The following is a 27,946-nucleotide window of genomic DNA, read 5'->3' as shown; positions in this document are numbered from 1 at the left end:
TTTAAATTTCACCTATGTACCTGTAACTCTCATTTGGTATCTCCAGCCTGAAACTTTTTCATGGCTTACTGCTCACTAGGCATCCCAAACATGACATGTCTGGATTGACCTCCTCACACCCCCGCCAAACCCCACTCTGCCTACAAGCTTCTCCATTTCAGTTAATGGCAACTAAAGCTTCAGTGTCACCCTTGATGTTGATGTCTTTCTTTCTCTCATATCCCACATCTGGTCCATCAGGAAAGCTTGTTGAAATCTTCAAGATATTTTCCAAATCTGAACACTTCTCATCACCTCCACAACCTACTACCCTGGCTCAAGTTATAATCATTTCTGGGCTTGGTCAGTAGTTCTCAAACTTCGTTGCACATTGGAATCACCTGAGGATATTTAAAACATGACTGGCTCCCACCCCTTGATATTTTTATTTAATCGGTATGGGATGTGATTGGTATTGGGATTTTTCACTACTCTCTAGGTGATTCTAATGTACAGCCAAGTTTAGGAATCTGCAACATAGGTATGATAACAGCCACCTAACTGATCTCCCTTCTTCTGCCCATCCCGACCTCCAAGTCTATTCCCAACACAGCAAATAGAGATAATTTTAAAAATTATAAATCAGATCACATCTCTGCTAAAAATTCTCCAACAGCTCCCCATGTCATTTAGAGTAAAAGCCAAAGGCTTTACAATGGCCTACAAGATCTTATATAAACTGCTCTGTTCCCCACCCCACCCCATCACTTCTCTGATCTCTATTACACACCCCTCACTCAGTGTCCCATTGACACTGGCCTCCTTACTTTCCATGAACATACCAGGCATCCTCTCACCCCAGGACCTTTGCACTAACTGTTCCCTTTACCTAAAATACGCTTCCCCCTGATATCTGCATATCAAATATTAGCTCAAATATCACATTCTCAATAAGTCCCACTCTCTCTTTAAAATTTACCACTGTACTATTCACCTCACTTGTTCTCTTTTGTGAGGCAAGAGAGTAATAAGGTGGACGATGGTGACTTCAGATAAGGAAGAGTGGGAAAAGAGCAGATCTGGAGTAAAAATAGAGTTCTGTTTTGGACATGTTGCTTGAGATGTCTGAATCTAGATACCCAGATCTAACCAGATGTCAAATGGGGAAGAAGTTGGGGCTGGACTATAAAAATGGGAGCAGATAGATGGTGTTTAAAGCTTTGGTACTCTGGAGATTACCTTGGGAGAGACGAGGCTGAGAAATGAACCCTGTGGTACACCAATATTTTGAAGTGAGGTAGAGGAGGAGTCCACCAAATAGATGAGAAAAAATAGAAGAAAAATGAAGAGCGTGGATGGTCCTATCATGAAAGACTTTCAAGGAAGATAACATGTCCATTGGTACCAGGATAACAATAAGGACAGACAAATACTACTGAATTTGGTCTGATGGGAAGTCACAAAACTTGACCAGAACGGCTTCAGTGTCATGGTGGGGTCAAAGACTTGGGGTTGCCTCAATTCCAGTGGGAAGAAAGGGGACTGGAAAAAGAACCAATTCCTGTCTTTATGTTAATGAGAGGAGCTCTAAATTTCTGGCCCATGAACAAAGATCATGGATGGCTTTCAGGAAAACGTTTTCCCAAGTCCTCCCTCCAAACTCTGCAAAACTTCGTGCATGTGCTAGTTTTTCTGGAGAGATTTCCACAGCTTCTACGATGTTTATTGATAATTTGTGCCACTCATCTGAGACCAAGGTGTTTAACTGGCGTCAAATCCTGCACCTCAGATTGTTACTTGATTCCTGCATGGTCTGTTCCAGGCTCTGATTTGGTTTCCAACACACTAGATGGCTCGTCCTCAGACTATCTCCCACTGGGGTGTTAGCCCAGCCTCCTTGGACTTAGCGCTCCCTGGACTCCTTACTTAGAGACCACCCATATCCACACTCTGATTTAGGCTTGCTGGCGTAGCCCCTATTCATAAGCATTGTCCGGTCGCTCTACCCTCCAGGTCGAGCTCCCTAACGCGTAAGCTGTCCTTTGCGTGCAGACAGTCCCATCTTACAGCCCTTAAACCCCAAGCAGAAACCTTCTCGGCTGCACATTTGCCCCGCCTCCTGCAGCTTCGCTAGCCGCCGCTGGGGGGCGGGGCGGGCCTTTGCCCGCGCCGTCTTCTGGGAACAGCTTTACGATACGTTGACCGTCATTTTACGACAGGCTGGGGTTGCTTTGTGGCTGTCAACTTTCCCTAGGATCCGCGTTGGTAGTTACGTTGTGTGTGGTCGCAGATACTACCACCGCGGAGAAATGAAGCAGAAGCGGAAAGGTACGGAAACGTGGAAGAGGCAGAGGGGGCAAGCGGGGTGATAGGGAAGGGGCGAACACTTGAGCGGTCAGATGCTGAACGCAGTTTTTCCCGCGGGAATTCTCTGCCTGAGCCAGTCGCCCTGCCACCCTAGGGTCAGTCCATGTGTCGGCTCCGGCCCCTTGTCTTTCGTTTTACCTGTTGTGCTTTTTACCAGCCTACCTTTACCTTCTTCCTTTTTTGGCAGTCAGTTGGTGTCTTTTGCATAGATGGCAGGAAAAGCTTTATTCCAAAGTGTGCCCTCCAAGGAGTTAACGTGGTCGGTCGATTAAACGTGCTTTTGGGTCTCTTAATTTGCTAAAATTTGTTTTATGGTACATTTCACCTATTTTTTTAAATTTTTTTAAAAGATCTGGGTTAAAAAACAGACTCTTGAGTTCTTGGTTTTCTGTAGGACAGTTATGTAGTTATTTTCGTTTATACTACCTCGTGAATTAGCATGGAGCAATTCCATCTTTCGTTTTCAACAGGATGGAATCAAATTTTCAAGTATTTTCTCACAAGTGCTAGACTTATCTCTGTACTCTCATGTGAGCAGTCGGGCTAATCATGATTGATGGCTATGATAATAATAGCTACTGTTTATTGAGCCTTTGCTAATAATTTTGAAGTCGGTATCATTTCCACTGTGACGGAAAGTGGAATCTTTCCCGCGGGAGATTCAAAGAGTTAAGTAACTTTCCCAGCCCAAAATTATGGAACTGATGGTCAGGCTGTGTGCACCCAAAAAACCACATTTTTTTCTTTTAAATCTGTCTTTAATCACTATACCTCTGGGCATCCACTACCATTTCCTGGAACAACAGCTCCAGATGTCCAGGTTACTTTCAGTTGTCTTGTGGAATCAAACTACATGCCCCCAGTTAGTCATCTTCTCCCTCTGCCTTGCTCTTCCTCAGACTGTCAGGCCAGACAGCTTCACAGTCTTCATTTCATCTATCGTTAAGCCCTGCCTAATTTATTACTAGTCATTTTGACCACCATCCTCCTAAGCCACCTTCATCAGTAACTAATATTTGAATAGTACATTGGCTTTCCTGTATGTTATTTCAATTAATTCTTACAACAGTCTTGTCAAATGTGTATGTTTTATCCCAATTTGGCAGGCAGGGAAATGGGAGTACAGAAGTCTTTGATGTTCCCATTATCACACAGCCAGTAGGGGTTGGAAGCTAGGGATGGGAGCCTAATGTCCAAATTTTTACTTTAAATCTTGTGGGTTTTTTTTTTTTTACATTGTTGCCATTCAAAAGGCTTTTGTTTCGTATCAAATTATATGTATTCTTTTCACCTTCTGAATCATTTTTATATCATTTTCTTTATTTTATATACTTTTTTGAAAACATGACTTTCGTCTTACTCCCAAACTTGAGAATATATAATTCTACACTCCATTTAAATGCCTTTGCCTAGTAGTCAGTGTACCCTGTAATCTGTTTTTTTATCGAACCTTGTCAGAAAGCCTGTATTCTTGTTAGACAACACTCCTTCACACAAAGATAGAAAATTCCTGTACCTGACATTGTTCCTTCTGGATTGCCCTCTGTTTTGCTTGTCCATTCCTTTCCTTTCTTTAAAGACCCCTGTGCCATTTTCTCCATGAAGCCTTTTCTTACTAATTTGCTTCTCTAGTTGATTTTTTATATACTCAAGAGCTATACATGTAGCTTTCAAATCTTTTATCTATTTTTATCACCTGAATCCTCTTTTCCTCTCCAAATTATTACATAGAGCTTCAATATATTAAAGATGCAAAAGCCAAGCTGCTTTGGTTTAATTGGTTTAATGAACAAAGAGACCCTCCTTTTCCTTCCTTTCCTCCCTCTCCCTCTTCTTCCAGCACCACCACCAACCCTACCTCTGTTATGTGATCCTTGAAGTGCCTTTTTGGAACTCTGGAGTGCTGAATTACGTGGTTTCGAAAGCATTTAGCTTTCAATTATAGATGGACTTCTTTTCTCTCAACATTGTATGTGTTAACTTTGCTTCATTAAGTTAGAGACAGCTTAGTATAGTGAAAAAAGTGTGGAAGTTGTGGCCAAAACACCTGGATTTAAGTCTTAACTATACCATTTACAATGGCATCTTAATTTTTAACATCTATAAAAGGGGCTGACAATATCAACCTTACAGTGTTGTGAGGTTTCAAATGAGATAAAGTAAATGAAGGTGCTCCATAACTGCCAGGGCTCTCTCATCTATACTTCTCTCTGATGACTCCATCGTCTCTGCACACTAGCTTTCTCTGCAGGCTGGAAGTATGCTTGGTGGCAGTTCCCAAGCTATAGTCTCACAGCTGTTATCACTGGCGGGAGACTGACATTTTTTACCTTGAGGAAAGAGCTCAGATTGGTCTTACTTGGGTAGGTGCCCAACCTTGAACCAATCTACTATAATTGGGAGGGGGTCATTTAAGAACATGTCAGCTTCCGCTTGTCATGTCAGCTTCAGTTGCCAGAAGCCCATGATAGTGGACAGACTATATCAGAGATGCATTAAGATCCCTAGGCAAGTATAGAACCAGATTCCTTTGTATTACAAAGTAGTACTGCCTTGCTTTGTAATATTAATTCTGTTGATACCTGAATTTGAGTTTCAGCTTTACCCCTTGGTGGCATTTTTGTGGGACAAGCAAATATTCCTGTTCTATCTACTGCGTTCTGTTCTGAGAGTCAGATGAAATAATGCATCTAAATGTCGTTATAATTCTGGAGATAAAAGGAAGCTATTTTAACCACTTTGGCACTTTCTTGTGCAGTTAGGGTCTTTCTCCTCGTGTTTGTCTCTATTCTTTTCTGTATCTGTCATTCTTACAGTGTTTGTACTTCTAAAGTCACTTCTTTCCATATATAGGTGAAGCAGGTTTGTTTTAATTAAAGATACAAAAAATGTGATAAAAAAACTGTAAACAGTGGAAGTTTGGTGTCTTATAAAGTTTGGTGTCTTATAAAGTTTGGTGTCTTGAGCTATTCATCTGGGATGATTGGAATAATTTTGGAAGAAAAAAATAAATACAAAAAACTTTACTGGATAATACGATTTTTTACATTGTTAATTATTATTTTTCCAGGAGATCTCAGCCCTGCCGAGCTGATGATGCTGACTATAGGAGATGTTATTAAACAACTGATTGAAGCCCATGAACAGGGCAAAGACATCGATCTGAATAAGTAAGTGGATTTATAAAAAAAGAAAGCAATCCTGTTCTTAGGTGGTAGGTCTTTTTACTGAAATTATCAAATACTACTTGTTTTCTGTCTCACATTTTATGTTTTAATTGAGAACTTAGCATTCTGCTCTGTCCTGTCACTCATTTATGGCAAAATTCTCTCATAGCCCAATAATACTAATAGCTTCCAATATTTATTGGGTGCTCACTATGTCCTAATCACTGTTAGTAGTGTGTTGTGTTAGTTCAGTTGGTCCTCTCAAAAACTGTGTGTTAGGTACTTACATCACCCTCATTTGACAGGTGGGTAATCTGAGACAGAGAAAGATTAAATAATTTGTCTAAGAGGAAAGAAATAGTAATTGGCAGAACTGGGATTTGGAATTAAATCGTCGGTTCTGTCCCAGAGCCCATGTTGTCTTCTGTGCTACATCACTTCACTCAGGAAAACACTGCCTTTGGGATCCTTGATCTCATCCAACCCTTTCCTACTTTATAGCCTCTTTGACCTGTTCATCTGTTTCTTTTCAACAGTCACGTTCAGTTTTGACTTTGCTACATCCTCAGTTAAGAGTAGTCTTTCATCTCTGTGTCTTTTGTTTTCATTAGATGATCACTGTGTAGATCTGCTCTAATGAAAGGGTTTTCTCCCCATTCCTAGGTGGGTTGTCAGTGATCTAGTCACCACAGCATGGCCTTTTTAAGACTGTTTCCTATCGCTTGAGATACTGCAGTGTTTCATCACTTCCTTGGAATATTGTGCTTAATAAACTTTTGCTAAAGGAATAAATAAGTAACTATCCTTTCTTGACTGTGGAGTTATATTTTGGTGATTTTTCTACCCTGTCTTTAGAAGTTGCTTTTCTGTCATTGTTGGCTATACCTCTAATTATACAAGTGTTTTATTTCTAGTGAACATTTCTACTTCTTCTGTATTTTTCTTGGTCTCTTTAATTTAGCACATCTAAAGTTTATGCTAACATCTTCCTTAAAACCAGCCTGTATGCATATGTCCTCATTGCTTAATTGTGTTAATCTTCACCCAGGCTTGAAACTCTAGTGTCCTCTTCAGATTGTTTTTATTAGGTCAAATTAGTATTTAAATTTTGCCTACTTTCCCTTCGTTATGATTCTCACTTTCATTTCCACTTTTAACTCCCTATTCCATCCCTTTTTGAACTTAATTCTAGAGTACTGCAATAGCTTATGCTTTCTGTCTCTATCTCCTGCTGGGTTCATTGTTCCTTGTCTCCTCTTTTATCATGTCATTTCCCTGTACAGGAATTTTCACTATGTCCCCAATATTTATGAAATTAAATGCAAATTCCTCAGCCCGTTATGTAAGGCCTCTCAGTCTGGCTTCAATTTTCCCATCTTTTTAAACTTCTCTAGCTTTACATTGAAAGTCTCTTGCTTTCTATCAAGTCTACCCATATATCTTAAAATATGTGCATTCCTGTTTTTGTGTCTTCACATAAGCCAGCCTGTTTGCTCTCAGTGGCATCTCCATGTCTTCACTGCCTGTCTAAAGCTAACTCTTTTCTGGGCCTGTTTTCCATGACTGTCTCCCCAGCTCACATTGAGTTCCTCTCTTGAACTCTGGACACATTCATTATCATATGTGTGTTTCATCACATATATTTTTATCACTTACACATTAATTTTTGTGAATGCCTATCTGAAAATATGCAAACATGCAAACATAGAGCGTGCAACAACTATGCCTTATACCTTCTGGTATACCAAGTACTTAGGTAGTCTCTTTACAAATCAGATACTGAGTTAACTTATTTTGAAAATGATGCAAATACCTCACAATATTTTTAGATGGATTAAAATGAGAAATTAAGGTGACCGTTACGGTTTGCTAGCATGCAAGAAACGAGAAAGCAATAAAATTGTAGAGAAAAGCAAGAGATTTTTAGTTGGGCTGAAGGTTATTTCGAGGGATTAGGGCTAGAATTATTATCGGGAAGGGGTAAATGGTTCTTCCGAAGCACTGACCATATTCTGTTCCTCAGAGTGTAGTAAAAGAAGTGTTTGCTTCTTAAATGTTTACGTATGTTTATGTTTTATGTTCTGTTTTTTATGTATGTACTACGTTACATTAGAAAAAGTTTTAAAACACTTTTAAAAATACATACTTTTTTTACTGTTTGGTTCTTCACACCTTTCCTTTAAGTTGTTTTTTGTTCGTTGGTCTGGTCAAGACCATGGCTTACAACCAGCTATGATACCCCCTCTGCCACCCGCCCAGGAGACATTTCACAATGTCAGGAGACATTTTTAGTTGTTAACAATGGGAAGTGGGGTGCTAGTGGGTAGAAGCCGATGAATCTGATAAACATCCTATAGTGTAATAATAAACAGTCCCTTACACCAGAATTAATCCCAGATGCTGTAGTGTTGAGGTTGAGAAAAGGGTAGAACCCTGTGAAGCTAGAGCACTTTGTTGAATGAGACCTATGTTGTGTCACTCTCCTGGGAGCCTTCCCTGTAGTCATTTTGTTTTCTTTCTTGTACTCCAGGTTAAGAAGAAGTCATTGATATGTTTTCCTGATTTTCTTCTATTTTCCTGATACTCAGAAATGTTAAAGCCACTGTCGTCATTGGATGAAAGGATAGGGGAGTGACAGGAGTTGATGATGTTATTTATAGGTCATTCTTTTGGTAGTATGCCTTGAAATATTACGATCTTGATAATGCTAGATACTTTACTTCCAGGGTAAAAACCAGGACAGCTGCCAAATATGGCCTTTCAGCACAGCCCCGCCTGGTGGATATCATCGCTGCAGTCCCACCTCAGTATCGAAAGGTCTTAGTCCCCAAATTAAAGGCAAAACCCATCAGAACTGCCAGTGGGGTGAGTAATTTGATTCATGAAATGTTGATTGCATATCTATTCTGCCAGAAATCCTTGCCTCTATGTAACACCCAGGTAGCGAGGTGGAAAAGGGGGATTCAGTTTAATAAAATCCATATATTATGATATGTGCTGCAATAGAGACATGTGCAGAATGTTATGAGGTCATAGCGAGGAAAAACATTCAGTGTGCTTAAAGGAGTAGATGATGTTTTGATGTCCTTAAAGGTATAAATGGAGGCTTGGTGACTATCTCGATATGATAAAATATTGTCTGCCATTTTGAGCTCATGGCTTTTAATACAATTGATACTTATAAAAAGTACTTTTATTTTTAAAATATTTTGTTTGTTTGAGAGAGAGAGCACATGAGCAGCGGAAGGGGCTGAGGGAGAAGGAGAGAATCTCAGGCAGACTCTGCTGAGTGCAGAGCCCGATGCTAAACCCAATCTCACAATCATGACCTGAGCTGAAATCAAGAGTAGGACACTCAACTGACTGAGCCATCCCCGTACTTTTAAAAGGTAGTTAATGGTACAGAGTCATTCTGTATATGGTATTTGTGAAGCAACTGACATAATGGGAAGCACTATGGAAGTCCAGAGGACAAAGATGTCCCTGCAGTAAAAGAGACTAGGGAAAGCCTAAGAGAAAGCATGGCACTCACTTGACATAAATGACATAAATGGAGTATAAGCAGAGAAGAGTAATGGGAGCAAGGGCACAAGGAACTAAGACACAGAGGTAGAGGTGTTATAAGAGGTATGATGTGTGCAGGGAACAGTGAGTGCCTCAGACTGACTGGAGTTGATAATTCATTTGAGAAAGCAGCAGGACATTAGGTTAAAGAGTTAGTTTGGGGTCCATCTTGTAAAAGATCTTAAATGTCCTGCAAAGAAGCTGGGTTATAGGAAACTGTTAAAAGATACTTGAGGAGAGTAATATGAACAAAAAAATTTTTCAGAAAATTAATTTGGATACAAGATGTAGAGTAGCTTGGAGCCAAAAAGACCAGTTAGGAGACTCTTGATTTGGTCTGGGTGTGAAATATGTTAAGAGCTGGAATTAAGGAAGGGGCTTTAGGATAAAAAGGATAAGTGTGAAAGATAGGATTTGGACCCTCTTAAAACATAATACCCAGAATTGAATTGTGTGTTTCTGATATGATCATAGAAATTCAATCTCTTATTTGGATGGGAGTATTATACTTGTGGTAATTACAGTTTTCGTTGACTTGTTTGGCCATATCTCCTGGATCATATTGCATTCGTGGCTAATTAAACCCTAAAACTTTAATACACAATGTATCAGCAATCCTGGTGTCTTCTCCCTTGTACTTGCAAGTGTTTTTGTTTTAATTATTTGTACCTAGTGTAAAGGGTTAAGAGAAATTAATACAGTTGAACAACATGGGTTTGAACTGCATGGGTCCACTTACAGGCAGATTTTTTCTGATAAGTACAGTATTATAGATGTATTTTCTTTATGATTGTCCTGATATTTCCTTTTTGTCTAGCTTACTTTATTGTAAGAATACAGTGTATAATACCTATAACATACAAAATGTATTAATTGATGGTTTCTGTTACCAGTAAAGCTTCTGATCAACAGTAGGCTATGAAAGTAATTAAATTTCTGGGGATTCGAAAGTTATATGCAGATATTCAACTGAGTTGAGGGATTGTCACTCTTAACCCCTGCTTTGTTCAACTATAGTTTCAAACCCCTCACCTCCCATTTTTCCCCTCAGGGCAAGCACTTTTAACTCTTAGCTGATTTCTTGACATTTGCTTCCATATTCCCAAGTAACATGCTCTATAGATAAGTCTTGAATTTATCGTTTTCAGCATTATGTATGAGCTTGCCACTGTGGAAGACAAAGATTTATCAACCTTTCAACCTCACTAATAAGCCTGGCTTCCATGACACCATTCTCTCTCCTTCTCCTTCTACCTCTAGTTACTTCTTTTCTTTCTTTGATGTCTCTTCTTGTTCTGCTTGCCTCTAAAAATTGATGTTTTCTGTGGTCCTGGGTCCACTGTTCTAAGTACCGTACGTGCCTTTGGTGATCTCATCCATTGACATTTCTAAGTATTCTTATATGCTGACTTCCAGCTCTGACCGTTCCTCAAGTTTCAGGCTTTTGTCAGAGTGCCTGTTAAAAATCTCTCCTTTGAGTGCTTATATGCCCTCAAGTGTAACATAACCAAAACTAACTTCAGACTTGCTCATTCATCTTTCTTCTCCATCCTAGTTCATGGTACCTCTAGCCACTCAGTTTCTAAAAGATGTGAAATGCATTGTCCATTCCTACCACCGTTGGTAGGAATATTTTGGCCTTCATTATTTCTTGTTTAGACTATTTCAGTCTAACTTTCAGTCTAACTTGTCTACTTTTTCTTACCAGTACCAGATCTGTCATTGACAATATCACCAGAGTGAACTATTAAAAATATCAGATATAGAGGAAGAGGTTGGAAGATGGCAGAGTAGGAGGACTCTAGGCTCACCTCATCCCACAAATACAACTAGATAACTATCAAATTATCCTAAATACCCCAGAAATTGACCTGAAGAATTGCAGAACAAACTACACAACTAAAGGTAGGTAGAGAAGAGGCTACATTGAAGAAGGTGGTAAGTGCAGAGAAGCGGTTTGGGAGAGAAAGAGATGATGGCCGCTGTGGTGGAGAGATAGCCACAGTTGCAGAGAAGGGTGAGAGACAGCCTAACACTGTCCCACCAGGGAACCCACAAGGAAAATGAATCCCCATAGCATTCGGCTTGGCAAGTGAGAGGGGCTGAATTTGGGGAGTTCTTGCAACTAGTGGGGCTTAAGGACTAGAATTTTAAAGGTCATGGGGCTGGCTGGTATAGAGCCCAGAGGGCATTGCACTGGTCTTAGAAGTCAGGCAAACAACCCATGACATACAGTGTGGAAACAGTGATCTGAAGAGCACCTGGGGCACACAGTGCAGCGGTTATTTGCTCATCTCAGAGCACATCCCAGAGAAGCAGAGTTCAAGGAGAGACCCCTCCAGGAACAAGGAACTGACTAAGACCATTTCCCTCCCCCATCCCTCAGCATAAGCACAGGGCCACCTCTGGGAATCAGTGCAGCGCCCACACTCACTACGTAATTTGCTTATACCAAGCTCCACTTCCCTTTAGTCCTGTGGAACTGCCCTTCCCAGTCACACTTGCCTCAGTCCCAACTTGGCCAGTCCCCTCCCCCAAAAGACGGGCCCAAATTCCTGCTTACACTGTGTCTCCTGACTCAGGAGTTCTGTGGAGCCCCTGTTCAGACAGCTGTGGTAATAGGTCTCATTCACAAGCAGACCAGAACACACCTATTTAAAATGCACTACGTTCAGGTCAGGGGCCAAGCACCGCTCACAAAAGGCAAAGATAGCCTCTGAAGATGACTGGCCTGAAGGATAGAACAGCCAGGATAAAACAACACAGCACATGCAGCACACATTGGTGACAGTCCCAGAAGCACCAGGCCCTGGGACATAACACAGCAGGGCAGTATAGGACTTCTTCATCAGGCCATTATCCTCAAGAACAGGAGATGTAGCTGACTTTCCTAACATACAGAAACAGGCACAGAGACTTAGACAAAAAGAAAAGAAAGAAAGAAGATAAGGCCATGGCCAGATATCTAAGCAAAGTAGATATAAGTAACATGCCTGATTGGGTACTTAAAGCAAGGATATTCACAGGACTTGAGAAAAGAGTAGAAGACGTGAGCAAGGTACTTAACACAGAGATAAGGAATAACATAGCAGAGATAAAGGGCTCAATAAATGAAATGAGAAACACTTGATGGACTGAATAGCAGGATGAAAGAAGCAGGAGTGAATTAATGACCTACAAGACAAAGTAATGGAAAAAAGCTGAACGAAAGACAGAAAAAAGAATTATGCAAAATTAGAATAGATTTCGGGAACTCAGTGACTCCATCAAATGTAATAACATTCATATTATAGGTATCCCAGAAGCGGAAGAGAGATTAAAGGGGGCAGAGATTTTATTTGAGGAAATAATAGCTGAAAACTTACCTACTTTGGGGAAGGAAACAGATATCCACATCCAGGAGGCACAGTGAATGCCCAGTAAAAGCAACAAAAGCAGATCTACACCAAGACATAATGTAATTAACATGGCAAAAGTATTGATTTTAAAAAAATACATCCTAAAAGCAGCAGGAGAAGACAGTTACATAAGGGAAAACCCCCATAAGGCTATCAGCAGATTTTTCAGCAGAAACTTTGCAAGTCAGAAGAGAGTGGCATGATATATTCAAAGTGCTGAATGGCTGGGGTGCCTGGGTGGCTCAGTCATTAAGCGTCTGCCTTCGGCTAAGGGCGTGATCCCGGTGTTCTGGGATCGAGCCCCACATCAGGCTCCTCCACTGGGAGCCTGCTTCTCTCTCTCCCACTCCCCCTGCTTGTGTTCCCTCTCTCACTGGCTGTCTCTCTCTCTCTGTCAAATAAATAAACAAAATCTTTATAAACAAAAAAGTGCTGAATGGGAAAAATCTTCAGTCAAGAATTCTCTATCCAGCAAGGCTATCATTCAGAATAGAAGGGGAGATAAAGAGTTTCCCAAACAAAAACTAAAGGAGTTCATGACCACTAAAACCAGCCCCACGAAAAATATTAAAGAGGACTCTTGGAGTGGAAAGGAAGACCAAAAGTGACAGTATGAAGGTAGGAAACAGAAAAGCAGTAAAAATGAATATTTATATAAAAAAGCAGTTACAGAACTCACAGAATAAAAGGATATAAAATATAACACAATATACCTAAAACATGGGGAGGAGAGGAGTAAAGAATGGGTTCAAACTTAAACAACCATCAACTTAATATAGACTCCTATGTGCAGAAGATGTTATATACAAACCTAATGGTAACCACAAATCAAAAACTAGTAGATTAACAAAGAATAAAGAGAAAGGAATCCAAATATATCACTAAAGAAAACAAGCAAACCATGAAAGAGAGAGAAGAAAGGATCAAAGAAAAACATCAGAAACAACCACAAAACAGGGAATAAAATGGTTATAAGTACATACCTATCAATAATGACTTTGACTATAAAGGGACTAAGTGCTCCAAAAGACTTAGGGTGATAGAATGAATTAAAAAACAAGACCCACCTGTGTGCTGCTTACAGGAAACTCATTTTAGACCTAATGACACCTGCAGACTGAAAGTGAGGAGATGAAGAAACATCTTTCGTGCAAATGTATATCAAAAGAAATCCAGGGTAGTGATACTTATATTGGACAAGATCCATCTATATGCTACCTATAAGAGGCTCACTCGAGACCTAAAAACACTTGTAGATTGAAAGTGAGGGAATGGAAAAACATCTATCATGCAAATGGATGTCAAAAGAAAGCCAAGCTAGCAATACTTAAATCAGACAAAATAGACTTTAAAACAAAGACTGTAACAGGAGACAAAGAAGGACACTATACAATAATAAAGGGGACAATCCAACAAGAAGATACAACAATTGTAAATATTTATGCACCCAACATGGGAGGACCCAAATATATTAAACAGTTAATAACAAACATAAAAGACTAATCCATAGTAATACAATAATAGTAGAGGGCTTAATAGCCCACTTACATTGATGGACATATCATCCAACCAGAAACAAGGAAACAGTGGCTATGAATGACACATTGGACCGGATGGATTTAACAGATATATTCAAAACATTCCATCCTAAAATAGCAGAATACACGTTCTTTTCAAGTGTACATGGAGTATTTTCCAGAATAGATCACATATTAGACCACAAAACAAGCCTCAACAAATTCAAGAAGATTGAAGTCATACCATGCATCTTTTCTGACCATAACACTATAAAACTAGAAATCAACCACAAGAAAAAAATCTGGAAAGGCTACAAATACATGGAGGCTAAATAACATGCTACTAAACAATGAATGGATCAATCAGGGAAATAAAAGAAAAATTAAAAAGTACACGGACACAAATAAAAATGGAAACACAACAATCCCAAACCTTGGGATGCTCCAAAAGCAGTTCTCTGGGGGAAATTTATAACAATACAGATTTACCTCAAGAAGCAAGACAAATCTCAAATTAACAACCTTCTCTTACATGTAAAGGAGCTAGAAAAAGAACAAACAAAGCCTAAAAGTAGCAGAAGGAAGGAAATAATAAAGATTAGAGCAGAAATAAGTGATATAGAAACTAAGAAAATAATAGAACAGATCAGTGAAACCAGGAACTGGTTCTTTGGGGGGAAAAAATCAATAAAATTGATAAACCTTTAGCCAGACTTATCAAGAAGAAAACAAAAGAAAGGAGTCAAAATCACAAATGAGAGAGGAGAAATAACAACCAACACCAAAGAAATAAATTACAAGAGAATACTATGAAAATCTATATGCCAACAAATCAGACAGCCTACAAGAAATAAGTTCCTAGAAACATGTAAACTACCAAAACTGAAATAGGAAGAAATGAAAAATTTGAAGAGACTGATTATTAGCAAAGAAATTGAATCAGTAATCAAAAGACTCCCAACAAACAAAAGCCCAGGCCTGGATGGCTTCACAGGTAAATTCTACCAAACATTTAAAGAAGGGTTAATACCTATTCCTCTCCAACTATCCCAAAAAAATAGTAAGGAAAACTTCCACATTCATTCTGTGAGGCCAGCTTTACCCTGATAGCAAAACCAGGTAAAGACACCACTAAAAAAGAGAACTACAGGCCAATATTCATGATGAAGATAGATGCAAACATCTTTAACAAAATACTAGCAAACTGAATCTAACAATACATTTAAAAAAAAATTGTTCCCCATAATTAAGTGGGATTTATTCCTGGGTGGCCAGGGTGATTCAGTATTCATAAATCATTCAACAAATACATCACATCAATAAGAGAAAGGAAAAGAACCATATGATCATTTTAATAGACCCAGAAAAAGCATTTGGCAAAGTACAACATACATCCATCATAAAAATCCTTAACAAAGTTGGTTTAGAGTGAACATACCTCAACATAATAAAGGTCATATATGAAAAACGCACACCTAATATCATCCTTAATGGGGAAAAACTGAGAGCTTTTCCCCTAAGGTCAGGAACGAGATACGGATGTCCGGTCTCACCCCTTCTGTTCAGCGTAGTACAGGAAGACCTAACAGCAGCAATCATACAACAAAAAGAAATAAAAACCATCCAAATCAGTAAGGGAGAAGTAAAACTTCCACTATTTGCAGATGGCATGATACTGCATGTAGAAAACCCAAAAGACTCCACCAAAAACCTACTAGAACTGATACACGATTTCAGTAAAGTTGCAGGATACAAAATCAATGTAGAGAAATCATTGCATTTTTATACATCAATAATGAAGCATCAGAAAGCGAAATTAAGGGGTGCCTGGGTGGCTGTCAGTTAAGCATCTGACTCTTGATTTCAGCTCAGGTCGTGATCTCAGGGTGTCGGGCTCTGACCTCAGCATGTCGGGCTCCAAGCTCAGCATGGAGTCTGCTTAAGATTCTTTCTCTCTCTCTCCCTCTCCCCTGCTCGCCCCCTCACCCCATTCATTGTCTCTCTCTAAAATAAATAAAATCTTAAGAAAAAGAAATTAAGAAAACCCGTCTACAATGACACCAAAAATAATAAGACACCTAGAAATAACCCTAACCAAAGGGGTGAAAGACCTGTACTCTGAAAACTATAAAACACTAATGAAAGAAATTGAAGAAGACCCAAATGTAAAGACATCCCATGCTCGTGGATTAGAAGAACAAATATTGTTAAAATCTCCATCCTACCCAAAACAATCTACACATTTAATGCAATCCCTATCAAAAAACCAATAGCATCTTTCTTAGGACTAGAACAAACAATCGTAAAATTCATTATGGAGTCACTGAAGACTCCAAATAGCCAAAGCAATCTTGGGGAGGGGGGAAGCAAAGCTGGAGGGATCACCGTTCCAGACTTCAAGTCCTATCACAAAGCTGCAGTAATCAAAACAGCATGATACTGGCACAGAAATAGACACACAGATCAGTAGAACAGAATGGAAAGCCCAGAAATAAACTTAGAACTATATGGTCGATTAATGTTTGACAATGCATGAAAGAACATCTGGGAAAAAGACAGTCTCTTCAACAAATGGTATTGGGAAAACTGGACAGCAACATGCAAAAGAAAGAAACTGGACCACTTTCTTACGCCATACACAAAAATGAATTCAAAATGGATTAAAGACCTAAGTGTGAGACCTGAAACCTTACAAATCCCAGAAGAGAACACAGGCTGTAACTTCTTTGACATCAGCCATAACAACTTTTTCTAGTTATGTCTCCTGAGGCAAGGGAAACAAAAGCAAAAAATAAACTATTGTAGCTACATCAAAATAAAAACCTTTTGCACATCGAAGGGAAACAATCAAGAAAGCTAAAAGGCAACCTATTGAATGGGAGAGGATATTTACAAATGACATACCCGATAAAGGGTTAGTATTCAAAATATATAAAGAACTGATACAAGTCAATATCCATCCAATTAAAAAATGGACAGAAGACATGAACAGACATTTCTCCAAAGAAGACATCCAGATGGCCAGAAGACATGAAAAGATGCTCATTATGACTTACCATTAGAGAAATGCAAATCAAAACCACAATGGTGGCCAACTTGTCAGAATGGCTAAAAGCAACAACAGAGATACAGCAGGTGTTGACAAGGATGTGGGGAAAAAAAGGAACCTTCTTGTACTGCTGGTGGGAATGCAAACTGGTGCAGCCACTGTGGAAAATAGTATGGAGGTTCCTCAAAAATTTAAAAATAGAACTACCCTGCAAAGCAGCAATCACACTACTGGGTATTTACCCAAAGAATACAAAAACACTAATTCAGAAGGGTACATGCACCTCTATATTTATTGCAGAATTATTTACAATAGCCAAATTACAGGAGCAGCCCAAGTGTCTATCGATTCATGAATGGATAAAGGAGATGTGGTGTATATATATACAATGGTATATTATTCATTAAAAAGAATGAAATCTTGCCATTTGTAATGACATGGATGGAGCTAGAGATATGCTAAGCGAAATGAGGCAGTCAGAAAAAGACAAATGCCATATGATTTCACTCATTTGTGAAATTTAAGAAACAAAATAAGTGAGCAAAGGGGAAAAAAGACAGAGACAAATCAAGAAACTGACCTTAAGTGTATAGTACAAACTGATGGTTACCGGGGGGAGGAGTTTAGGGGGATGAGTAAAATAGGTGGTGGGGATTAAGGAGGGCACTTGTGATGAGCACCAGGTGATGTATGGAATTGTTGAATCACTGTATTGTACATCTCAAACTAATACAACACTGGATGTTAACTAACTGGAATTAAAAACTTTAAAAAATGTAAAAATATAAAAATACCAGAAGCACATACACAGGTAAGATTGTCATTCCCTGTTTGCTACACATCCTGATCTTCATGCTTTTATTCCTGTTGTTACTCTGGAGTTTTGTGTTTTTTTTTGTTGTTGTTTTTTGTTTTTTTGTTTGTTTTTTGTTTGGTTTTTTGCAGAGCAGTTTTAGGTCTGCCTAAAAATTGAGCAGAAAGTTCACAGGGTTCCCATATACTTCCTTTCCTCCCTCCCTAGGTTGCCCTTGGCATTGGTTTGGCACAGTTGTTATAATTGATGAACCAATAGTGCTACCTTATTATTAAGTAAAGCCTATAGTTTATACTGGGGTCACTCAGCGGTGTTGTGTATTTTTTGGGTTTTACCAATGCATAATGGCATGTGTCCACCATTTCAGGATCATGTGGAATAGTTTCCCTGCCCTAAAACTCCCCTATTCATCCTTTCCTTTGCTGCAAACTTCTGGTAAACTGATCTATTCATTCTCTCTGTAGTTTTACCTTTTTCAGAAAGATGCAGTTGGAATCAAATAATATGTAGCCTTTTCAGATTGGCTTCTTTCACTTAGCAATATGCACTTAAGGTTATGCCACGTGTTTTTAATTTAGTGGCTTGATGCAGCTCATTTGTTTTTAGAACTGAATAATATTCCATTTCTGAATGTACCACAGTTTATCCATTCACCAACATCTGGGTTGCTTCCAATTTTTGGCAAAATTGAACAGAGCTGCTATAAACATGTCTGAAGGGTTTTGTGTACACATAGGTTTTTAACTCACTTAGATAAATACCTAGGAGCATGATTGCTGGATCATATGGTAAGACTAGGTTTAGCTTTGTGAAGTTGCCACACTGTCTTCCAAAGTGGCTGTACCATTTTGCATTCCCACCAACAATTAGAATTCCTGTTGTCCCACATGTTTGTCAGCATTTGGTATTGTCCGTGTTCTGGATTTGGGCCATTCTAAGAGGTGTGTGGTAGTATTTCGTTTTAGTTTGCAATTCCCAAATGACATATGTTGAGTATCTTTCATATTATTATTGCCATTAGTATATCTTATTTGACCTGGTGTCTGTTTGGATCTTTTGCCTATTCCTAATGGGTTGTTTGGTTTTTTATTGTGAAATTTTAAGAATTCCTTGTATATTTAAGATACATATCTTTCATCAGACATGTGTTTTGCAAATATTTTCTCTGAGTCTTTCTTTTCATTCTCTTAAGAGTATCTTTATCAGAACAGAACTTTCAAATTTTAATGTAGTCCAGTTTACCAGTTTTTTTCTTTCTGGATCATCCTTTTGGTGTTGATCTAAAAACTCATTGCAAAACCCAAGGTCACCTAGATATTCTCCTGTGTTACCTTCTAGAAGTTTTATAGTTTTGATTTTACGTTTAGGTCTGTGATCCATTTTGAGTTTGTATTTGAGTTTTTGTTTGTTTTCCTTAGAATACCATGATTATTATTATTAGTAGTAGTATCAGTATTAAATATAACAACAGCTACTATATGTTGCCCACCTGTTACATACTGGCCACTGTGTTTCTAATTTAATCCTCAAAACAGTTTTGAGGGGTAGGTAGTATTGTCTGCGTTTTTCAAAATAAGAAAATACATAGTAAGGGGCAGAGAAAAGATTCAAACCTACATCTCCCTGACTGACTCCAAAGTCATTGTTTTTTCGACTTACCGGTAATTTTTAAATTGCAAAAGTAGAGTTCTGTAGAAGTCTTTTGGAGCGACTATGGGGAATAATGAGTAGGGACGCCATAGGAGCAGGTACATTGCCATTTCACCCAGGGCTGTAGCTTTTATCTCTTTCATAAATTGAGGTTCTAAGGAAAATGTTACTTCAAAGGAGAGTTCTGCTGCTTAAAAACTGTTTGGAAACTACAGCACTTTGCTTCCCTAGCCCCACCTTACCCTGTCTCTTTATTTTTATTCTATTTATTTAATTTTATTTTATTTTGAGAGAGAGTGCGTGCATGCGAGTGCAAGCGGGGGGAGGAGCAGAGGGAGAGGGACAAGCAAACTCCACACTGTGCGTAGAGCCCAACACGGGGCTCTGTCTCACCACCCTGAGATCATCAACTGAGCCACTCAAGCACCCCATCAATTAATTCTTAATCAGCACAATTGTTAGCATCTCAGGAAGGCTTCCCTGACTTCCTTGGTAAGGGCTAATTCATTGCCTTCTTTGGCATTCCTAGTATTTTCTACATCCCTCTTACCATGTGGTTTTATTTTTTTATTTTATTTTATTTTATTTATTTATTTATTTTTTTAAAGATTTATTTATTTGACAGAGAGAGAGACAGCCAACGAGAGAGGGAACACAAGCAGGGGGAGTGGGAGAGGAAGAAGCAGGCTCCCAGCGGAGGAGCCTGATGTGGGGCTCGATCCCACAACGCCAGGATCACGCCCTGAGCCGAAGGCAGACGCTTACAACTGAGTCACCCAGGCGCCCCCCTTACCATGTGGTTTTAAATAGCCTGTTTTCTATGTTTTTTGCTCCCCTAGACAGGTCTGATTTCAGAGGACAGAAGCAGTGCATTAATATTTTTGTAGTCTCAAGGGCCATTTGCTTTGTGAGCTTAGAACCTGGCCTATGTACTGGGCCCTCAATAAAAGATTTAAATTAAATTAAAGATTGAGTTAGACTGACCTCATCAGTGGTATATGTAGTTGTGGCTCATTTTAAATAAAAGCATTTCTTTGAAAATTTAAGTTTTCATTCAGATTTGCAATTTTTTATAAATTTTGGACTTTCTCTAGATCACTATCACTATTTAATGACTTAAATTTTATTAATTTTTATTATGAAAAATAATCAAACCTACAGAAGAATTGAAGGTCTAGTATAAACCTGAACCGCTTGAGAATCTGTTGCAGAGTAAGTTGCCTTTGAATAATTTAGTGTGCATTTCCTACAAATAAGGACATTTTCTTATATCACCACAACACGGTGTCAAATTCAGGAATTTAACACTGATAAATACTGTCATCTAATCCTCAGACCTTGTTCAAGTTTCACCCACTGTTTCAATAATGACCTACAGAACCCAGTTCAGAGACATGTGTTACATTTGATTGTCATGTCTCTTTAGTCTGGACACTTCCTGTCTTTCCTTGACTTCATTGCCTTAACACTTTTGAAGATTTCAGACAGGTTATTTTGTAGCATGTTCTTCAATCTGGCTTAATCAGATGTTTCCCCATAATTAGATTCAGGATATGCATTTTTGGCAGGAACAGCATAGAAGTGATAATGCGTTCTTATGGTATCCTATAAGGTGGTATATAGTTTCAATTTGTCCTGTCACTGATAATGTTCTTTTTTTTTCATTGAGGTAAAATTGGTATGTAACATTTTTATTGGGGTAAAATTGATATATATCATGTTAACTTCAGGTGTATAAGATAATAATTTGATAATTGTATACACTACAAAATGATAACCACAATAAGTTTCATTACCATCCATCATCATACAGTCGACCCCCTTCGCCTGTTTTGTCCATCCCCTAGCCCCCTCCCTCCTTGATAACTCCCAGTCTGTTCTCTGTATATATGGGTTTTATTTTGTTTTCTTTTTTATATTCTACATATAAGTGAAATCATATGGTATTTGTGTTTCTCTTCTGACTTATTTCATCTGCCATTTAATACCCTCAAGGTCCATCCATGTTGTCACAAATGGCAAAATTTCATTCTTTATCCACACCTTCTTTATCCGTTCATCCATTGATGGACACTTTGGTTGTTTCCATATCTTGGCTATCATAAACAATGTTTCAGCAAACATAGGGGTGCATATGTCTTTTCAAATTAGTGTTCTCATTTTCTTAGGACAAATACCGAGAAGTGGAATAGCTGGATCATATTGTAGGCCTATTTTTAATTTTGACCTCCATACTGTTTTCAGTAGTGGCTGCACCAATTTGTATTCCCACCAACAGTGCATGAAGGTTCCCTTTTCTCCACATCCTCACCCACACTTGTTCTTTCTTATCTCTTTCATAGTAGCTATTCTAACAGGTAATATCTCATGGTTTTAATGTGCGTTTCCCTGATAATTATTAATGTTGAACATCTTTTCATGTGCCTGCTGGCCATCTGTATGTCTTTGGGAAAATATCTGTCCCAGTTTTCTGCTCATTATTTAATCATATGTGGTTTTTGCTATTGAGATGAGTTTTACATTTTGGATATTAACCCCTTATTGGATGTATGATTTGCAAATATTTTCTCCAGTTCAGTAGGTTGCTTTTCCCTTTTGTTGATGGTTTCCTTTGCTGTGCAGAAGCTTTTGTCGCCTTTGCTTTTGGAGTTAGGTTCAAAACTTCAACACCCAGACTAGTGTCAGGGAACTTCTGCCTGTGTTTTTTTTCCAGGAGTTTTATGGTTTCAGGTCTTACATTCAAGTCTTTAATCCATTTGGAGTTAATTTTTGTGTGTTATGTAAGATAGTAGTATAGTTTTATTCTTTTGCATGTGGATCTCCAGTTTTCTCACCACCATTTATTGAAAAGACTGTTTTTTCCCCATTTATATTCTTGGCTCCTTTGTTGTAAATTAACTGAGCCTATATGAGGGGTTTATTTCTGGGCTTTCTATTCCTGTTCTATTGGTCTATGTGTCTGTTTTTATGCCAATATCATATTGTGTAGTATAGTTTGAAATCAAGAAGCGCTCTGTTCTTCATTCTGATATTTTTTGCTTTGATCAAGGTAGTGTCTACCAAGCTTCTCCTCTGTAAAGTTAATCTTTTCCATTTTGTAATTAAAAAGTTTTGTGTGGTGAAGTACTTTGAAACTATGTAAGTATTTTATTCCTTATCAGATTTTCAGTTTACTCATTCATTTATTTGTATGAATGGATTAATGGTTTCCAGTTTGGTGGGTTATAATCTGTTACTGTTATTATTTATTTTTATGTACAAATGATCCCTGATTTGACCAGTGAGAGCCCTTTCAGGCTGGTTTCTGTGTCTTTCTAAAATGTCCCCATCATTTTTTGATCAGTTTCTAGCTTTCTGTCATAATAAAATGTTCCAGGCTCACCTTGTTCTTTCTTTGCGCCACGTCTGGAATCAACTGTTTCTCCAAGGAGCCCTCGTTTTTTTCACTGGAGAAGGGTGTTTAGAAACCAAGATCTGAATGCTGATACACTCATTGCTCTTCGGGTGTTGCTGCTCCTAGACCGAGTCAGTGATCCAAGCCAGGAAATACATACGTATACATACATACCTGTGTGTACACACATACACAGAACACGTTTGCATTTATATTGTATATCAGTATATTTATTGAAAACTGAGAGTTCACAGCAATACCTTCCATTCTATCCAAGTTCTCTCCCTGTTCATATTTATAACTTCCTTCCCTGATAGTAAGAAACCTGGCTTATATTCACCTTAGTCTATACCCTTATTTGGCCAACTCCCCCCATATGTAACCATACTTCTTTTTTTTTATAATAATTTTTTATTATGTTAGTCACCATACAGTACACCTTAGTTTTTGATGTAGTGTTCCATGATTCATTATTTGTGTATAACACCCAGTACCCCATACTTCTATCTCTGTCATCATCCCCTTTCTGAAGCACATACTGTCCTCAGACCAGGAGGGCTCTGACAGACCCCTCTGAGAATATTTTGTACATACTCTGAAGTATAGCTCCTAGTTTAATAATGTCTGCTCTAAATATTGAGATCAGTATATCCGTGAGGAGGTTGACTTGCAAAGGTTAGGCTTAGATGTAATTTTATATCTTTATTGCATAAAGTAAATTTGTCTTGTAGGCTATTTTAGTAAAATAGAGTGAGAGAATAGAATCACTCTGACTTTGAAAATTATTAATTCCTTATTTTGCACTAATTTATAGGTAAAATATAATCCAAGCTAGTATATAAGTCCATTTGTATATTTTAGAGATTAAAAACATTAAAAAGAGATCACCCTTTAACCACTGCTCAGCTTAAGAAATACAGTGTTACCGATACATTGAAGCCCCTTATGTGCCATTTTCTTTTTGTTTTTTTCCTTATGTGCCATTTTCTGATTGCATTCCTTTCCCTCCTTCTGAGAGATAGCCACTCTCCAGGATTGTGTATTCACTATTCCATAATAGCTTTTTTATTAATCTTTCTTTTGTAGATTGCTGTTGTGGCTGTGATGTGCAAACCCCACAGATGCCCACACATCAGTTTTACAGGAAATATATGCGTGTAAGTATGGATGATTTTCATAAGTTGTGTGCATGTGTATTTTAAATGAATTAGTTAATCCCCTAGAGTTTTAATCAGTGCATGCTGGTAATATTTAAAACTTCGTTAATTTTGATTTTAAAACTAACTAAAAGTTCTTTGAAACAAGCAGCCATTGATAGGATGTTTCACTGCTTTAAAAAGGAAACATACAAAGATTTTAATATGTTGCAATAAACAATAAGAAAAACAGAGGTTATAGAACTCAAGAGTGACAGTCTGTAACTTGATAAATGAAACGTGGAAATATGAACTGCCTAAATTCTAAATGTCAGAAGTATAAAATGAGCTTGGATCAGAAAAGTATCAGATTAAAAAGTTGTCCTTATAAATAACTTTTAAGCTTCTTAAATTTAGATAATTGGAAAAATAGGCAGAAGAACATGCATGATTCTAGGTAGGAAGATTAAATGAGAGAAAGGTTTTTTAAGTATAGTTACCAAGCGAGCACTGTGAGCCATTCCAAACCTAGGAAAACTTAGATCCTGTTCCTTGTCCCTAAAAGCTTAAACTTCTAAAATAACAGTGACTGCAACATTCCGACAATGACTATAATAATGTTCCTTATATGTTCATTGTGTTTACTTGTTCATAGAAAATATATTAATTGTAGATACTGCAAAGATGGACTCTTCTATTAGGATTTGAAAATGAATCTTGTTTGCTCTCAGGATTTTATGGAGACTGCAGATACTTGAACTAGACTGTATCTGACAGTCTGAACTGACTTTTGTGTCTGACATCATTTTTTGGTTGTTTTGGCAGATACTGTCCCGGTGGACCTGATTCAGATTTTGAATATTCAACCCAGTCTTATACTGGATATGAGGTAAAGTAATGTGAAGTTGTCCTGAGGACATGTAACATACTTTACCTATTGTGTGCTCATACAAGTACTGGCTTTCTTAAATTTTTTTATATTTTTTGTCCTGATTATAGAAGGTGTTCACCAAATATTTGCTGAATGTCTACATATATTGCTCTAGTCACTGGAAAAATACTTATATAAGCACTTGTTATATATGTCCAGCTATTCTAAGTGCTTTTACAACTTGAAACCTTACAGCAGCATTTTGAAGGTAGACACTGTTATTATCCTGGTTTTATGAATAAGGAAACAGGCTTAGAAGTCCTAAACACCTGGCCTAGAGAGACACTGCTAATAAGTGACAGAGCCAGGTTTTGAATTCTTTGTTTTTCACCACCACATTATACTGCTTCTTCAGCAGCAAAAAATGGACAAAGCCCCTGATCTTATGGAATTTACGTTCTAATGGAGATAGACAAAAAAGAAGAAAATGTCAGGTACTAGTAAATGCTAAGCACAGAAGTAAAATTGAGTTAGAGCCGTAGAAGCCGAGTAGATACTTTAGTCTGGGTGGTTGGGAAGTGACTGTCTGAGGAGATATTTGCACTGAATCCCAAATGACATGAAGGAGCCATGCAGGAATAGCGGGAGAGGGCATTTCCAGCAGAGAGAATAGCTAGAACAAGGAGCCGTAGCAGGAACGACAGTGGGGTGTACCAGGACTTAGTGGGTAAGGGGAAGAATGAGATTGGAGAGACAGATGACATAGGAGTTTGTAAGCTGGGCAGAAAGTTTGGATTTTATTATAGGTGTCACGAGAAGCCATTAAGGTTGAAGGCAGGGGGATGATCTGTTCCAGTGTCGTGTTTTAAAAGATCATTTGATGCTGTGTGGGTAAAGAATTAGAGTAGGGACAAGGTGCAAGCAGGAGAACAGCAAGCAGGCTTTTGAAGCAGTCAGCCTCTTCAGAAGAGGTCAGCAGCCAGCAAACCACTGGACTTTTTCTTATATATGGCGTTTCACTTTTTACTTGTTTTCCATTGTTCAAGTTTTTAAAAATACAAAAGGAATTCTTTGGTGAAAAGGCTCCCTGTCATTTCTGTCCCTTAGCCGCCGCTTTCTGCTCCAGCAGAAAGTGAGCCTGGAGATTTCGTAAGTGTTTACACAAAGATAAATACGATTCAAGGAGACGCCCTGCCGTTAGATACTTAAGACAGTGGGGTAGAGACTAGCCGCATGCTATTCAGGACATTGTTTGGATCCCTAACAAGACTGAAGAAGGAAGGAGCACAAGAGAATTTTATTTTTAATACAGTCCTTTTGAAACTACTTTTTATTTTTTATTGAATGTGAGGCCAGCAGGAGACTTTTCTCTTTTTTTCTTAGCCAACCTCCATGCGAGCTATCCGTGCGAGATATGACCCTTATCTACAGACAAGACACCGAATAGAACAGGTAAGTTTTTAAAAAGCATTTTTAAATTAGATTTTTGTACACAGAAGGTATTATCGTTTGATTTGAGTTGAACCCGAAATAACTAAAAGAGTGTCTTTCCCCTCGGTAAGTTTTTAATATCCATCTGAAGGAGGGAGACTATTTTGCAATACCCAGCAAGGTCAGAAACGCTACTTCCTGTAGAGACTCTATTATTTTCTTTAAGCGTTTTATATTCTCTAAATTTCTTTCAACTTCTACAAGCTCATTTACCATATGAAATTTACAAATGTAGGTGTGTGGAAGTTCTTAGACAGTAGGTGGATGGATTGAATTTTTGCTTCCATAAGCCACATAAAAAGTATTGTGCCTGGTTTGACAGGGTGGGACTGCAAAACAGTATGAGGAACTTTTGGGAGTCGTGAAATTGTTCTGTATCATGACTGTGGTGGTAGTTACACAACTCTAGACACTTAAGCAAATTCATCCAGTTGTACACTTAAAAATTAATTCATTTTCTTGTATGTAAATTATACTTCAATGTAACTGATTAAAAACAAGTCCTGTGTAAATAGCCTTGCTGTTTGGGAAATCTGAGCATTAATATAGTTTTTTTACAATTCTATTTTGAATTTACCCAATTTAAAAAAGCGTGAACACTAATTTTTACAGTAACATCTAGTAGGGCAACTACAGAATCTCTAATAGGAAGTAGTATACCCACGGTCATTAAGTCATTTCTGCATTTATCTAACTAGTATTAGTGAATACCAGCCAGTTCAGATTTTTCACTTCACTGCCACCCAAGCACACGTGGATCAGGATTGTCAGCTGTAGGAGAGGACCCCACCTGGGTGGAACCTACGATGTTCTAAACTGACCATTGCTTCAGTTTCCTTTTTAAAATGTTTCGTTTTAAATGTTTAAAATGTTTCAATACCATATGAAATTTTTATGTTTACGAAAAGAAAATGGGTTTTAAAAGATTTAGTAACTACCACAGAGCAGTGATTCTTTTTTTTTTTTTAAGATTTTATTTATTTATTTGACAGAGATAGAGACAGCCAGCGAGAGAGGGAACACAAGCAGGGGGAGTGGGAGAGGAAGAAGCAGGCTCATAGCGGAGGAGCCTGATGTGGGGCTCGATCCCATAACACCAGGATCACGCCCTGAGCCGAAGGCAGACGCTCAATCGCTGTGCCACCCAGGCGCCCCAGTGATTCTTTTCTTAGCTCTAAATGCACTAGAATCACCTGAGTATCTTTTCCAAATTATATGCCAGCATTTCACCTCTGGAGTTCTGATTAAGTGTGGTTTAGGGTCCTGGCAAGATATCTTGAAAAAGCTACCAGAATGATTTTGCTCTGTAAACAATCACAGATAGAGAGCTTTCTTTTAGTGTGTGAGTGTGTGTGTGTGTGTGTGTACACACACCTTACATGTATACTTAAATACATATTTGCATGTATATGTATGTATGAATATGATTTACATACATAAAGATATACATATGTATAAATTCTTATTTGCCATTTTCAGAAACACTTTAAAAGGTACCTTTTTGTCCATATTAAGTGTAGACATCCTTTACATAGTGCATTAATTTGAG

The 27,946-nt window shown here is 38.2% G+C and overlaps 1 protein-coding gene across 3 annotated transcripts in view; it reads left to right on the top strand.

Annotated features, from left to right (window-relative positions):
* The window catches only part of ELP3 (elongator acetyltransferase complex subunit 3), a 121,139-nt gene that overhangs the window by 18,786 nt on the left and 74,407 nt on the right, over positions 1-27,946 (top strand). For 2 of the 3 annotated variants that reach the window (XM_045774118.2, XM_045774117.2), the window contains 5 exons: positions 5,417-5,516; positions 8,240-8,378; positions 23,986-24,056; positions 24,861-24,924; positions 26,290-26,358. In XM_045774118.2, the coding sequence (XP_045630074.2) occupies positions 5,440-5,516; positions 8,240-8,378; positions 23,986-24,056; positions 24,861-24,924; positions 26,290-26,358 (420 nt within the window). In that variant the 5' untranslated portion in view covers positions 5,417-5,439. Of the gene's footprint in view, positions 1-2,184; positions 2,308-5,416; positions 5,517-8,239; positions 8,379-23,985; positions 24,057-24,860; positions 24,925-26,289; positions 26,359-27,946 lie in introns of those variants that run through there. The other variant, XM_045774116.2, reaches the window with a different exon arrangement.

This window comes from Ursus americanus, chromosome 13 (assembly GCF_024610735.1).
Source record: "Ursus americanus isolate L20-20 chromosome 13, mUrsAme1.1.p, whole genome shotgun sequence".
NCBI classification, from domain to species: domain Eukaryota; kingdom Metazoa; phylum Chordata; class Mammalia; order Carnivora; family Ursidae; genus Ursus; species Ursus americanus.
The sequence above is the reverse complement of the archived record's forward strand: the minus strand, read 5'-3'. Positions and strand labels throughout refer to the sequence as shown.